The sequence below is a fragment of the Oncorhynchus kisutch genome, linkage group LG2, assembly GCF_002021735.2.
Source record: "Oncorhynchus kisutch isolate 150728-3 linkage group LG2, Okis_V2, whole genome shotgun sequence".
Taxonomy (NCBI): domain Eukaryota; kingdom Metazoa; phylum Chordata; class Actinopteri; order Salmoniformes; family Salmonidae; genus Oncorhynchus; species Oncorhynchus kisutch.
This window is the reverse complement of record NC_034175.2, coordinates 64,209,124-64,226,213: the sequence shown is the minus strand read 5'-3', so window position 1 is coordinate 64,226,213 and position 17,090 is coordinate 64,209,124. Positions and strand designations below refer to the sequence as shown.

Genomic DNA, 17,090 nt, shown 5'->3' with positions numbered 1-17,090 from the left:
AGCACCCATATGCATATTAGAGCTTATGCAGAAGCCCCTAAAAAAACGGTATTTTAATTATGATTGTGCCATTATTGTCACGTCTGCTCCTGCTCCCCCTCTCTGGCGCTCGAGGTCGCCAGGCTGCTTATCCTTACGTACACCTGTCATCATTGTTACGCGCATCAGCGCTTCATCGGACTCACCTGGACTCCATCACGTTATTAATGACCTCCCCTATATCTGTCACTTCCTCAGTTTGTTCCCCGAGTCAGCATTAATGTTGTTATGTGTCCGTTGTCCAGACGCTGTTCGTGTTTTCTTTCCCGAGTCAGCGTTAATGTTGTTATGTGTCCGTTGTCCAGATGCTGTTCGTGTTTTCTTTCCCGAGTCAGCGTTAATGTTGTTATGTGTCCGTTGTCCAGACGCTGTTTGTGTTTTCTTTCCCGAGTCAGCATTAATGTTGTTATGTGTCCGTTGTCCAGACGCTGTTCGTGTTTTCTTTCCCGAGTCAGCGTTAATGTTGTTATGTGTCCGTTGTCCAGATGCTGTTCGTGTTTTCTTTCCCGAGTCAGCGTTAATGTTGTTATGTGTCCGTTGTCCAGACGCTGTTTGTGTTTTCTTTCCCGAGTCAGCATTAATGTTGTTATGTGTCCGTTGTCCAGACGCTGTTCGTGTTTTCTTTCCTGTCTGTTTATTCATTAAATACAGAACTCCACAATTTGAAGCATCATTGTTTTTTGTTTTTGTTGGTGACGTCAAGTCCGGTTGGCGCTGAAAAAGCAACCAGAGATGCCTCAGCTGGCTCGTCAGGCTCCCATGCCTCAGCTGGCTTGAGAGGCTTACGCTCCTCAGCCGGCTTGTCCGGCTCCTACGCCTCGGCCGGCCTGCCAGGCTCGCCCTTGAGGGACGCCAGGTGGTGCCCCTGGAGGGGGTACTGTCACGTCTGCTCCTGCTCCTCCTCTCTGGCGCTCAAGGTCGCCAGGCTGCTTATCATTACGCAGACCTATCACCATCGTTACGCGCATCAGCGCTTCATCGGACTAACCTGGACTCACCTCCATCACCTTATTAATTACCTCCCCTATATCTGTCACTTCCTCAGTTTCTTTCCCGAGTCAGCGTTAATGTTGTTATGTGTCCGTTGTCCAGACGCTGTTCGTGTTTTCTTTCCCGAGTCAGCGTTAATGTTGTTATGTGTCCGTTGTCCAGATGCTGTTCGTGTTTTCGTTCCCGAGTCAGCGTTAATGTTGTTATGTGTCCGTTGTCCAGACGCTGTTTGTGTTTTCTTTCCCAAGTCAGCGTTAATGTTGTTATGTGTCCGTTGTCCAGACGCTGTTCGTGTTTTCTGCCCAATTTCTCAGTTTTTGATTTGTTAAAAAAGTTTGAAATATCCAATAAATGTCGTTCCACTTCATGATTGTGTCCCACTTGTTATTGATTCTTCACAAAAAAATACAGTTTTATATCTTTATGTTTGAAGCCTGAAATGTGGCAAAAGGTCGCAAAGTTCAATGGGGCCGAATACTTTCGCAAGGCACTGTAAATTGTTAAAATAAGTAATTGTGCAAAGAGTTTCATGGTTTGTTCAACTGTGAAATCACTGATTTTTGTTTGACATACATTTTAGAGTAAAATAAATTAATCAAAACTAATTAGAGTTCACACACAGGCACACAGTTGCACTGCATACATGCACATGCATGTATGCACGAACACACAGGCACACATACACGTACACAAACACTTGCACACACATAGAGAATAGTGTGTTACTGTTATCTGTAACACTCCTCCTCCCTCTAGAGCTCTACAGTACAGCACTGTGCCCAGAGGCTGTCTGTAACACTCCTCCTCCCTCTAGAGCTCTACAGTACAGCGCTGTGCCCAGAGGCTGTCTGTAACACTCCTCATCCCTCTAGAGCTCTACAGTACAGCGCTGTGCCCAGAGGCTGTCTGTAACACTCCTCCTCCCTCTAGAGCTCTACAGTACAGCGCTGTGCCCAGAGGCTGTCTGTAACACTCCTCCTCCCTCTAGAGCTCTACAGTACAGCGCTGTGCCCAGAAGCTGTCTGTAACACTCCTCCTCCCTCTAGAGCTCTACAGTACAGCGCTGTGCCCAGAGGCTGTCTGTAACACTCCTCCTCCCTCTAGAGCTCTACAGTACAGCGCTGTGCCCAGAAGCTGTCTGTAACACTCCTCCTCCCTCTAGAGCTCTACAGTACAGGCTGTCAAGGGATATCAAAGTAGAAATGAGAGCTGAGAGAGTGGGAGAAAGAGGGTGTGGGGGAGAAATGCTCTTCGAAAAGCTCATTACATTTGTAGGGGAATTGTTTGTCTACCATAATGGGTTTTAATATTTTTTGTGTTGTTTTAGTTGTGTGTGTGTGTGTGTGTGTGTGTGTGTGTGTGTGTGTGTGTGTGTGTGTGTGTGTGTGTGTGTGGTTCGTGTTTGCTATTAAGTACTAGATGTCTCATTTATCTCCTGTTCTCATTGATAGTCAGCGTGTTATCACTCTACACATACTTTAATTTGTTTCTTGTGCTTCTTGCCAACTGGGACATGGCCACTCTCCCTCACTCTCCTGTGGTGGGTAATATGTAGATAGATGCACCTGTCTGCAGTGAGCCAAAACGTCTCCCGGGTATCCACAGTCCATTCTCTCAGATAGAAATGTAGTTATAAACCATATTGAAGCAAAGGAACGAAAACTCCATACCCTTGGCTCAAAGTCACACTGGGCCCAGCTGATAGTTGATATGTGGTGGGTGAGCAGGCTAGCGCTCACAAGGCTGCCGTGCGTCACCTAGGCAGATGAGATGCTTCACATTGACCCACCTTTAAATGTAAATGGCAGAGGCCTCCGAAATCTGCTACATGAATCCAGTCCATCAGCAGCTGCCCAGTCACCCAGGTATCAACAGGCCTTTCCCTATGATGTAAATGCAGTCATAACCCACATAATGAAACAAGCCATACAGGACACCTCCCTTCCACATACTGAAGTATGTTAACATAGATTGCCATTCAAGAAACCACAGACTTTGTGGTGACTCATGCCTTTCTGCCTACCCACCGTGGTATGGAAGCGATATTGACAAAGCATTAGTCAGACCATGAACTGTAGCCTTGTGCTACATAATGCTGTAACAAGGGACGAAACTCCCTCCACTTCCACTCCCACACTGAACCAAGACATCTCTGCATTTATCGTGTCTTGACTCATGACCCAGAGGTATTTAGATCCTGGCCTGCTGGTTTCTATCCTTCACCTCTAATCAGGTACTGTTTCAGACCTGGGACCTCGGGTGAGTGGACAGTGAATGGTCAATCAATGACATTAAGCAATTAGTTAATGATCAGAGAGAGAAGTCCAAGAAACAGAACTGAAGAAAACAAAGATGAGGAGACGAGGAAAGAAGCAGTAAGTCAAGAACCGTATTTGAAAGGCTTTGTCCTAACCCTTTATTGGTTGAGTGCAGAGTGCGATGCCTCTGGTTAGAGGCTGAGGTTTAGACCTTTCTGGACATTGTATTTGCTCAGGGCAGAGACGACTTCAGAGAGACTGTTACAGATGTAGGATCTTCATTTGAGCCAGTTCTCTACAGCAGGAAAATGATCCTGCAGCAACAGGAAATGTGAATTATAGTTAATGGACATTTTTGTAGGGGTTGAATTAGATTTTTTTTAAATGGAAAATTGTCTGAAATTTCAAAGTGGAAATTACAAACTTTAGAAGCTGTTTTAAACCTCAAATACACTAGAAGTTTTACATTTCCTGCATTTCAGGAAAATTATCCTACAGCAGGGTGATCAAATTAAGACAATACATCTGTAGTGTGTGTAACTGTGTACTGAAGGAGGGCTCCCACTCCCACACAATACCATAGCAGCTGCTGTATCAACAGTCTGGTGTAAAGAGACAGGCACTGTAGACACAGTAGTGCACCACAGCACCAAAATGAATGGCACCAAGTCAAATCAAATAAAAACATGTATTGAATCAATAGACATTGTTGTTCAAGGCTGCTAACATGAGTCACCTCTCACACGCCATAGATCAAATCAAAAGGTATTGGTCGCATATGCATATTTAGCAGATGTTAACGCAGGTGTAGCAAAATGCTTATGTTTCTAGATTCAACGGTGCAGTAATACCTGACCGTACAAAACAATACATGTTAATTTTTAAGAAATCGAAAGAAAGGGATTAAGAAATATAAAATATTAGAATGAGCAATGTCATCGTCCGGTATATAAATATATATGTATATAATGGTGTGTATACTCTAGAAATTATGGGCAGTATATGAATAGAAAAGGTGTGTACAGCAGTAGTTATATAGAATAGGCCTTGACTAGGATACAGTATGTAAACATTATTAAAGTGTACATAGGGAAGCAGTTTCTAAGGTGCAGGGTTGAGTATTGGGTGGTAGCTGGCTAGAACAGTGACTAAGGTTCAGGGTAGGGTACTGGGCGGAGCTCGACTGTTTCACAGTCTGATGGCCTGGAGATTGAAGCTGTTTTTCTGTCTCTCAGTCCCAGCTTGGATGCACCTGTACTGTCCCCGCCTTCTAGATGGTAGTGGGGTGAACAGGCTGTGGCTCGGGTGGTTGTTGTCCTTGATGATCTTTTTGGCCTTCCTGTGACACCGGGTGCTGTTGGTGTCCTGGAGGGCAGGCAGTGTGCCCCAGATAATGCGTTGGGCTGACCGAACCACTCTCTGGAGAGCCCTGCGGTTGAGGGAGGTGCACTGGCCGTACCAGACGGTTATACAGCCCAACAGGATTTTGATCATAGAAGTTTGTGGGAGTCTTAGGGGCCAAGCCAAATTTCTTCAACCTCCTGTGTTTGAAGAGGTGCTGTTGCACCTTCTTCACCACACCGTCTGTGTGGATGGACCGTTTCAGGTTGTCAGTGATGTGCACGCCAAGGAACTTGAAGATTTTCACCCTCTCCAATGCGGCCCCGTCAATGTGGATAGGGGTGTGCTCCTACCTTGTGTTGTTGCCTAACTTCACCAGCTGGGGACGGCCTATCAGGAAGTCTAGGACCCAGTTGCAGAGGGCGGGGTTCTGACCCAGGGCACCAAGCCTACTGATGAGCTTGGATGATAGGTATTGGGTTTGCGCCAGACATAGCATTTTCCATGATGGCCAAAAAGCTACATTTTTGTCTCATCTGACCAGAGTACCTTCTTCCATATGTTTGGGGAGTCTCCCACGTGCCTTTTGGCAAACACCAAAAGTGTTTGCTTATTTCTTTCTTTAAGCAATGGCTTTTTTTCTGGCCACTCTTCTGTAAAGCCCAGCTTTGTGGAGTGTACAGCTTAAAGTGGTCCTATGGACAGATAGTCCAATCTCCGCTGTGGAGCTTTGCAGCTCCTTCAGAGTTATCTTTGGTCTCTTTGTTGCCTCTGATTAATGCCCTCCTTGCCTGGTCCGTGAGTTTTGGTTTGCAACCCTCTCTTGGCAGGTTTGTTGTGGTGCCATATTCTTTCAATTTTTTAATAATGGATGGGATGTTGGGATGTTCAAAGTTTCTGATATTTTTTTATAACCCAACCCTGATCTGTACTTCTCCACAACTTTGTCCCTGACCTGTTTGGAGAGCTCCTTGGTCTTTATAGTGCTGCTTGCTTGATGGTGCCCCTTGCTAGTGGTATTGCAGACTCTGGGGCCTTTCAGAACAGGTGTATATATACTGAGATCATGTGACAGATCATGTGACATTTAGATTGCCAACAGGTGGACTTTATTTAACTAATTATGCGACATCTGAAGATAATTGGTTGCACCAGATATTATTTAGGGGCTTCATAGCATATGCACGCACCACTTTTAAGTTTGCATTTTTTTGAAACAAGTTATATTTTTCATTTCACTTCACCAATATGGACTATTTTGTGGATGTCCATTACATGAAATGCAAATAAAAATCCATTTAAATTACAGGTTGTAATGCAACAAAATAGGAAAAATGACAGAGAGTGCAAGGCTGTGCTCTTTTAATGCACAGGGTGCTCACAATAATAACGGCCCCAAACACGGGGAATGAGAAAGGTACAACTGAAATTTCACGACCAGGAACAAACACGTTCCTCTACATTAGAGCCGAAGGTTACAATCATTAATTCCGCACTACAACCAGGCGGGCCGGCTGTCTAATAAAGACAAACGAATCATTCACCAACAGGTGCTACCAATGAATATACAAGGAGGGGGAGGAAAGACAATCAGTGGCAGCTAATAGGCCGGTGACGACGAGCGCCGAGCGCCACCCGAACAGGAAGGGAAACCACCCTCAGTCGGACTCGTGACAGGGATGTCACGCCCTGACCTTAGATATCTCTGTTTTTCTATATATTTTGTTTAGGTCAGGGTGTGACTAGGATGGGTACTCTAGTTTTTGTATGTCTATGGTTTTTGTATGTCTAGGGGGTTTTGTATGTCTATGTTGGCCTGATATGGTTCCCAATCAGAGACAGCTGTTTATTCGTGTTTCTGATTGGGGATCATATTTAGGTAGCCATTTTTTCATCATTTGTGTTGTGGGATCTTGCCTATGGTTAGTTGCCTATCTGCACTAAGTTGTATAGCTTCACGTTTAGTTTGGTTGTTTTTGTTGTTTTTGTTAAGTGTTTCATTCATTAAAAGAGAATGTACACATACCACGCTGCGCCTTGGTCTCGCGCATACGACAATCGTGACAGGGGATGAATGCTTTTGCAAGGCAATGTATGTGTGTGTCTGTTGTGAAGTCTGAGTGTAAACTCATACAGAGCGTGTAATGAGGATTGTATTTGCTTCTGTTCCCTCTGAGTCAGAGAGAAACAAAGGCACAGTGCTACCCAAGTCCTACCGCAAATCAAATCAAATCAAATTTATTTGTCACATACACATGGTTAGCTGATGTTAATGCGAGTGTAGCGAAATGCTTGTGCTTCTAGTTCCGACAATGCAGTAATAACGAACAAGTGATCTAACTAACAATTCCAAAAAAAACTACTGTCTTACACACAGTGTAAGGGGATAAAGAATATGTACATAAAGATATATGAATGAGTGATGGTACAGAGCAGCATAGGCAAGATACAGTAGATGATATCGAGTACAGTATATACATATGAGATGAGTATGTAAACCAAGTGGCATAGTTAAAGTGGCTAGTGATACATGTATTACATAAGGATGCAGTCGATGATATAGAGTACAGTATCTACGTATGCATATGAGATGAATAATGTAGCTGTATGCCACCGCATAAGGGTGTGCACAGACAGCACACACAACAGTGCACGTACACACACACACACACACACACACACACAACAGTGCACGTACACACACATACACACACACACACAACTTGTTTCCTCATTTCAATAAAGAAATGCAATATGATGACGTTGAATCAACATGGAAAACTGATTGGATTTTTTAAAAGTCATCAACGTAAGGGAATTCCATATCTTTTTCACCCAACTTGTAACCTAAATCCAATGTCATGGTGACATTGTTTGGTGATTTCACATTAATTTCATCTTAGTTGAAAACTCAACCAAATGTAAATTGAAAAATAGACATTGATCTGACTTCTTTGCACAGTGGGACACACACACACACACACACACACTCTCACTCATCCACACACACACACACACACACACACACACACACACACACACACACACACACACACACACACACACACACACACACACACACTCTCACTCATCCACACACACACACACACACACACACACACACACACACACACACACACACACACACACACACACACACACACACACACACACACACACACACACACACTCACTCATCCACACACACGCTTCATCTCACTAAGATGGAATGCACTCACATTTACATTAACAAGACTTATCAGACAAAGTCTTGGCGGAAAACATTTTTCTGAGTGACTTAAAGAATTCCCCACAAGTGAAGCAGGAAACAGTAACTCATGTTGTAGAGTAGACTGTGAAGTGTGTATGTTCTCAGAATGCAGGACTCTGGAGAAATGCTGCAGTGCAGTGTACTGTTTGATGACTCAAACCAAAGGTAAACCTTGTTGATGTTCACTGTCTGTCGCTTAACCAAACAGCCATTTAGTGTCTCTGGCTGTTGATTCATCTGTCAGTTGTTGTGGAGGAGCAGCACAGCACCACTTGATATGCTAATCACAAATACCTCAGTGGCTCCTGGGCTGAGAGATTTGACAGAGGTGGCTGTGCCTCTTCATTAGCTTCTAGTTTATGTAAAGAGGGGGAGTGGAGAGGGGAGGAGAGAGAAGACAGGATGAGGATGAAATAGACAGGTATAAATGGAGGGATGGATGGAGGATGGCATTGACACTTTCCCTCTCCTCTCACTTTCATCTCATCTTTCACTCAAATCTAATAACAAATCTAACATTACAAAACAATACACGCAAATCTCCAAAAAGAAAAAGAAATGTGCAGTTGCCATAGCAGGCAGTGGTACAGCCCGATAGGAGGCTCTCAATCGGAGACGTGCGTGGCCAAGTAGTCATGGGTGAACAGGGAGGGCAGGAGGGGGCTGAGTACATACCCTTGTAGGGCCCCACGTGTTATGGATCAGTGTAGCGGAGGTGTTGTTGCCTACCTTCACCACCTGGGGTCGGCCTGTCAGGAAGTTCTCCTTCTCCCTCCCTCATACACACACACACGCACGCACACACACACACACACACACACACACACACACACACACACACACACACACACACACACACACACACACACACACACACACACACACACACACACATACACACACACACACACACACAGTAGATGTGTGTTGATTGTTTTGATAATGTGATTTAAGTTTTTCACATGGTACAAAGAATAGAACAATCAAGGTGCTTGTCTAGTTAAATCACTAGCGGACACATATTGGTGTTTATGCCTCTGGTGAGGCAATGTATCACTGCTGTAGCTATAAAAACTTCATCTGTAAATGTGCTTAAATTATACTCATGTCTCATTTGCATAAAGACATATACAATTTTTGGGCTTCAGAAACCCCAGTCTTTCACACCAATCATGTTAGTCTTGCTTGGTATGATACCATGTCCATTTTGCTTATATTTCCATGGTCTTCACAGACAGAAGACCTACGTTTTCTCACCTCTCCCTCAGTTGCTCTCTTCCACTCTCCGTGTACCTGTTTTGTTCTCCACTTGATCTCTCCTCTCCTCCCATTCCTTTCAGTCTGTCTGCCCCCTGATTCATTCCTTTCAGTCTGTCTGCCCCCTGATTCATTCCTTTCAGTCTGTCTGCCCCCTGATTCATTCCTTTCAGTCTGTCTGCCCCCTGATTCATTCCTTTCAGTCTGTCTGCCCCCTGATTCATTCCTTTCAGTCTGTCTGCCCTCTGATTCATTCCTTTTCTTCTATCTCCATCACTCTCCCATCTTTCTCGTCCTTCGTCCTTCCGCCTCTTCGCTGACCTGTGTCTCCTATGTTATTTTATCCCTCCATCACCCTCTCCATCTCTCTGTGTCAGCGACTTGAAAGCAGATCATCAGCCCTTGAAAAGCTGAATCATAATAACAGGATGAACCAATGTCACTTCAGTCCCTATTATGCTCCGGTGTTATTCAGGGAACGATCAAAACGGAACATCTGTAAACAAAATCATTACATTGTATTTATTTATCCGTTTCTCTCTCACTCCAGTAGAGGAGGGTGCATATAGATTAGACAATGAACTATTGATCATGGTTTCTGAAACATATTGGGTAATCACCCAGATTCTTCTAAACTACAGATTTGACACAGATAGCACAGCTGGTGTATATACAAAAATGTCTGTGTACTTTTAATCAAAGAAGACCATCCTGTGTGTGTGTGTGTCTTTGAAATAACAGCAGTACTCAGTGTTGACAGTGGTGTGCAGTAATGAGCCAGTTAGCATTCCCATGGTGCACTGCAGCTGGAGACGGGCTGACATTTGCACCGCCGCTGAAGGCCAAGTACCCAGTGGACTTACTTTCGTTTAAGAGGACAGGTGCATACTGTGTGTGTCTGTGTCCAAGTGCATGCCTGCGTGCGTGTGTATCCATTAGTATTAGCAGCTATTAATTAGACTAATTTGGCAGGTAATTTGATAAGGTTAACTGGTATAGAGTGATGAAGGTGATGGCGTGTGTTAAGCCTGGGGTGTGAGATGTTCAGACTGATTGGGTGATGGTGGGATTGTCAGGGGCCGTTAGACTGTAGTAGTTACCATGGTAATCCTCCTGACAATCAATATCGACTGTCTGTTCATTAGAGCTTCAACACAGTGGGAATGTGATTAGACCAGAGATTAACTATGAGCTCAATAGGTTGTTCGACCAGACTCTAGCATCAAGGGTCAGCTGCAGACTCTAACTTCAGAGATCTCTAACAACAGTTTGTGTTGTGTTGTGTTTTGAACAGGATCAGGTTTAGGCAGGCTGTGGACCAGTCTTTGGGGATACAGTAACTGCTGTGTGATTGGCGGTTTGTCTGATACACCAGAGAGAAACAAGATAAGGAGAAGAACATACTAGAGGAACCTTGGATAATCTGGAGAACGTCCTGCTTTAACCAGAGACCATGATAATGCTAACAGAACGCTAAAGGAAACCTAATGGAATGCTGAGTGAGGTCATGTAGCTGCCCTCTGACACCCCTGCATGTGACTACGCCTTCTGCGTCACCTCGGCTTTTCTAATTGGCTGGTTTGGAGAGCGACGGACCAATGGAGAAGAGTGCTGAGGAGCTGAACCTCTCGTTCCTGCTGGAGCATGAGCGAGAGATGATCCTCGGAGTCCTGCAGAAGGACGAGAAACTGAGGAAACTAGAGGAGAAGAGGATACGGTGAGGGCGGAATAAGGCTTCATCATATTCATCATCATCACTGTACAATCCACTACAATGATACATCTACTACTACAACTTTCTTGATGTTGATGAGGATTTTTTTATCGTAATCATCATCCTTATTCGTACCTCTGCAATCACAATATGACCACAACTTCACAACAACTACAATCACAATAGGATCACAACTACAATCACAATATGATCACATCAACTACTACAATCACAATACGACCACAACTTCACAACTACAATCACAATATGACCACAACTTCACAACAACTACAATCACAACAACTACTACAATCACAATACAACCACAACAACTACAATCACAATACGATCACAACTTCACAACAACTACAATCACAATACGACCACAACTTCACAACAACTACAATCACAATACAACCACAACTACTACAATCACAATACAACCACAACTTCACAACAACTAAAATCACAACTTCACAACAACTACAATCACAATATGATCACGACAAGTACTACAACCACAATACAACCACAACTTCACAACTACAATCACAATACGATCACAACAACTACTGCAATCACAATATGACCACAACATCACAACAACTACTACAATCACAATACGACCACAACTTCACAACAACTACAATCACAATATGATCACAACAACTACTACAATCACAATACAACCACAACATCACAACAACTACAATCACAATACGATCACAACAACTACTACAATCACAATACAACCACACCTTCACAACAACTACAATCACAATACAATCACAACTTCACAACCACAACAATCACAATATGACCACAACTTCACAACAACTACAATCACAATACGATCACAACAACTACTACAATCACAATATGACCACACCTTCACAACAACTACAATCACAATACGACTACAACTTCACAACAACTACAATCACAATACGATCACAACAACTACTACAATCACAATACAACCACAACTTCCCAACAACTACAATCACAACTTCACAACAACTACAATCACAACACGATCACAACAACTACAATCACAATATGACCACAACTTCACAACTACAATCACTATACGATCACAACTTCACAACATCTACAATCACAATATGATCACAACATCACAACAACTACTACAATCACATTACGACCACAACATCACAACATCACAACAACTACCACAATCACAATATGATCACAACAACTACTACAATCACAATACGACCACATCACAACAACCACTACAATCACAATATGACCACAACATCACAACAACTACAATCACAATATGATCACAACAACTACTACAAACACAATACAACCACAACTTCACAACAACTACAATCACAATACGATCACAACAACTACTACAATCACAATACAACCACAACTTCACAACAACTACAATCACAATACGCCCACAACTTCACAACAACTACAATCACAATATGACAACAACTTCACAACAACTACAATTACAAAAACTACTGCAATCACAATATGACCACAACATCACCACAACTACTACAATCACAAATCGACCACAACTTCACAACAACTACTACAATCACAATACAACCACACCTTCACAACAACTGCAATCACAATACGACTACAACTTCACAACAACTACAATCACAATACAATCACAACTTCACAACCACTACAATCACAATATGACCACCACTTCACAACAACTACAATCACAATACGATCACAACAACTACTACAATCACAATATGACCACACCTTCACAACAACTACAATCACAATACGACTACAACTTCACAACTACTACAATCACAATACGATCACAACAACTACAATCACAACAACTACTACAATCACAATACGACCACAACTTCACAAAAACTACAATCACAATACAACCACAACTTCCCAACAACTACACTCACAACTTCACAACAACTACAATTACAATATGACCACAACTTCACAACAACTACAATCACAACTACTACAATCACAATACGACCACAACTTCACAACTACAATCACAATATGATCACAACATCTACAATCACAATACGATCACAACAACTACTACAATCACAATATGACCACAACATCACAACAACTACTACAATCACAATACGACCACATCACAACAACCACTACAATCACAATATGACCACAACATCACAACAACTACCACAATCACAATATGATCACAACAACTACTATAATCACAATATGATCACAACAACTACTATAATCACAATACGACCACAACATCACAAAAACTACTACAACCGTGGTTATAATAATTAGTGATAATAACAAACTTGATAAGTGTTCTTCCTCTGTTTCTCTCTGTTGTAGGAAGCTGAAGAATGAGCTGGTGGAGATCAGGCGTAAAGGTTCGCGGCGCCCCCAAGAGGTTGGGGAGCGTCAATGCGCCCGTTGCCTGAAGGGCCTGGGCCTGATTTTCGACCGCGGGGAGCTCTGTGAGCAGTGTCTACAGCGTGTCTGCAGCGACTGTCGCGTGATGGCCCCTAAAGCAAAGCATTGGAAGTGCTCCATCTGTGCCAAAGTCTTGTGAGTCTGGGCAAAGGTATCAGGGGACAGGCCATGGTTTAGCACTACTAACAGTTGGGTGTGTGTGACTGTGTGTGTATGTGTGTGTATGTGTGTCTGTGTGTTTTATTTAAGGCCAGATGGCTCCTATTTGTTGTTTAACCACTCAGCAGCTGTCTTCATTTGCTCTGTCACATGGCGTTATCACTTATCTGGGCCGATTGACGTGAACATAAGAGCCGGTTAAAGCCAGGGTTAAAGTTGAGAGGTCAGTGTACCGTACAGGGGTCAGAGGTCAGGGGTCCCCTGTGTCTCTGATTGGCAGGGAGCTGAAGGTGGTGACCGGGGAGTGGTTCCTAGAGGAGCGGTCCAAGCGGTTTGACAAGGGGACAGTGCTCAGCAGTGATGTGGTCAAACAGTCTATCATGAGCAGCCCCGCAGGAAGCCCCCACAGGAAGTCCCCAGTGCCAGCTGACTCACCTGAGAGGCCTGACACTCCAAAATCAGGAAGAAGTGCTGTGAGGAACCTGGTGGATGGTGCCAAGAGGAAAGGGAAAGGGTGAGAAACACACACACACATACACACACGTACACACAAATACACACACATACAAACACATACAGTATGTACACCAACAGGTTTGGGCTGGATTACTTCAACATGTAATTTGTCAGTTTGACCATTTACAATATAATTAAAAGACACAGGAGAAGATCACTGCACATATTTAATATAAAGAGTAATCTACTACACAGGCAAGTGGAAAGTTGGGCTTCCATCAGAGAATGGGTTTCGTATTACATTCACACACACACACAAACACACACACACACACACACACACACACACACACACACACACACACACACACACACACACACACACACACACACACACACACACACACACACACACACACACACACACACACACACACACACACACACCACAGTCTGATGTGTGTGTGTATTGACTAGTTCTGTTGGATCCTAGGATATTGATGGATAAGAAGGGCAGCCGTCCCAGCCTGAAGCCAGAGAACGGGGTGCAGGGTGGGAGTGTGTGTGCTCCTGTCCCCGACACAGACACACACAGCATACGCAGTGCCCGGTCTGCACCACGCTCCACAACCCGCTCAGCGCCTCACTCACATAGGTGAGGACAAATGACCAAACCACACTCATGCAAGTAACACCCACCACAGGCACATCTCCACTGTCTAAAGGAAGTTCTTTACATCGTCTCCTTACGTTCATCATCTCCTTCCTTGCCTTGTCTCCACTCAGTTGATGTTAATGGATAGGTGAAAGAAACACAAATAGGGCTCCCCAACTCTGGATTTCCAATTTAACCATATGTTGATGAATAATCATCTGAATCTCATGTGTTATCCCAGTGTGTGTGATGTTTAATGTGATGGTGTGTATTCTGTCTTATCCTCAGGGGTAGTGATGTGTAATGTGGTGTATTCTGTCTTGTCCTCAGGGGAAGTGATGTGTAATGTAATGGTGTATTCTGTCTTGTCCTCAGGGGTAGTGATGTTTAATGTGATGGTGTGTATTCTGTCTTATCCTCAGGGGTAGTGATGTTTAATGTGATGGTGTGTATTCTGTCTTATCCTCAGGGTTAGCGATGTTTAATGTGATGGTGTATTCTGTCTTGTCCTCAGGGGAAGTGATGTGTAATGTGATGGTGTATTCTGTCTTGTCCTCAGGGGTAGTGATGTGTAATGTGATGGTGTATTCTGTCTTGTCCTCAGGGGTAGTGATGTGTAATGTAAAGGTGTATTCTGTCTTGTCCTCAGGGGTAGTGATGTGTAATGTAATGGTGTATTCTGTCTTGTCCTCAGGGGAAGTGATGTGTAATGTAATGGTGTATTCTGTCTTGTCCTCAGGGGAAGTGATGTGTAATGTAATGGTGTATTCTGTCGTCCTCAGGGGTAGTGATGTTTAATGTGATGGTGTATTCTGTCTTGTCCTCAGGGGTAGTGATGTGTAATGTGGTGTATTCTGTCTTGTCCTCAGGGGTAGTGATGTTTAATGTGATGGTGTATTCTGTCTTGTCCTCAGGGGTAGTGATGTATAATGTGATGGTGTATTCTGTCTTGTCCTCAGGGGTAGTGATGTGTAATGTGATGGTGTATTCGGTCTTATCCTCAGGGGTAGTGATGTGTAATGTAATGGTGTATTCTGTCTTGTCCTCAGGGGTAGTGTTGTGGCTCTGGAGTCGTCAGGGATACGTACTGTACCTAACAACCTGCGCTCCCAAACTCTGGAGACGGACAGGTCCCCTACACCCAGCAGCAAGAGCAGGAGGGTCAGGGTCAGCAACCCAAAAGACACACACACACACACACACACACACACACACACACACACACACACACACACACACACACACACACACACACACACACACACACACACACACACACACACACACACATAGACACACACAGACGGACAGACAGACAGACAGACAGACAGACACACACACACACACACGGATAGACAGACACACACACCAATAATCCTTTTACAGCATTATAAGGCTGCGTTGAGACAATAACTTATCAATGACCCAAGCACAACTCAGCTAATCCCTACCATTGTGACTCAGAGTTGTCATAATGCTTCAGCAAATGTACATTACACCAAGGGCGTTGGTAGACGCAATGGAAGTAACCTAATTTATGTCCCTCTAACTGCCCTGAATGTCTCTGCTGTTCCTACAACTATTGTATGCAGTAATCATGTGCCTATGAACCAGATTTATACTGTTAGCACTGAGACAGTATGCCCTAGGAGGAAGTCCACTGTGTGCAGCTCACCCTGCACTAAAATAAATAACATGAGCATATCTACTTCTGCTAAGCTTCCCAGTAAAGCAATGAAAACAAGTAAGCATGGCAGAAGGCCATAAGCAAAGAAGAAAATGCTCACCCAGAAGCGGCGTAGTGGCCGGGGACTTTAATGCAGGCAAACTTAAATCAGTTTTACCAAATTTTTACCAGTATGCCACATGTGAAACCAAGGAAAAAAATCCTAGACCACCTTTACTACACACACAGAGATGCATACAAAGCTCTCCCCCGCCCTCCATTTGGCAAGTCTGACCATAATTCTATCCTCCTGATTAGAGGTCGACCGATTATGGTTTTTCAACGCCGATACCGATTATTGGAGGGCCAAAAAAAGCCGTTACCGATTAATCTGACAATTTTTTATTTACTTATTTGTAATAATGACAATTACAACAATACTGAATGAACACTTATTTTAACTTAATATAATACATCAATAAAATCAATTTAGCCTCAAATAAATAATGAAACATGTTCAATTTGGTTTAAATAATGCAAAAACAAAGTGTTGGAGAAGAAAGTAAAAGTGCAATATGTGCCATGTAAAAAAGCTAATGTTTAAGTTCCTTGCTCAGAAGATGAGAACATATGAAAGCTGGTGGTTCCTTTTAACATGAGTCTTCAATATTCCCAGGTAAGAAGTTTTAGGTTGTAGTTATTATAGGAATTATAGGACTATTTCCCTCTATACCATTTGTATTTCATATACCTTTGACTATTGGATGTTCTTATAGGCACTTTAGTATTGCCAGTGTAACAGTATAGCTTCCGTCCCTCTCCTCGCCCCTGCCTGGTCTCGAACC

The 17,090-nt window shown here is 43.4% G+C and overlaps 1 protein-coding gene across 3 annotated transcripts in view; it reads left to right on the top strand.

The window, feature by feature from the left end:
- sytl5 (synaptotagmin-like 5) overlaps positions 1–17,090 on the top strand; it is an 83,619-nt gene that overhangs the window by 27,380 nt on the left and 39,149 nt on the right. For 2 of the 3 annotated variants that reach the window (XM_031799848.1, XM_031799853.1), the window contains exons 2-6: positions 10,451–10,873; positions 13,229–13,444; positions 13,749–13,982; positions 14,418–14,579; positions 15,629–15,746. In XM_031799848.1, coding sequence (XP_031655708.1) covers positions 10,755–10,873; positions 13,229–13,444; positions 13,749–13,982; positions 14,418–14,579; positions 15,629–15,746 — 849 coding nt within the window. In that variant the 5' untranslated portion in view covers positions 10,451–10,754. The remainder of the gene's footprint in view (positions 1–10,450; positions 10,874–13,228; positions 13,445–13,748; positions 13,983–14,417; positions 14,580–15,628; positions 15,747–17,090) is intronic. The other variant, XM_031799850.1, reaches the window with a different exon arrangement.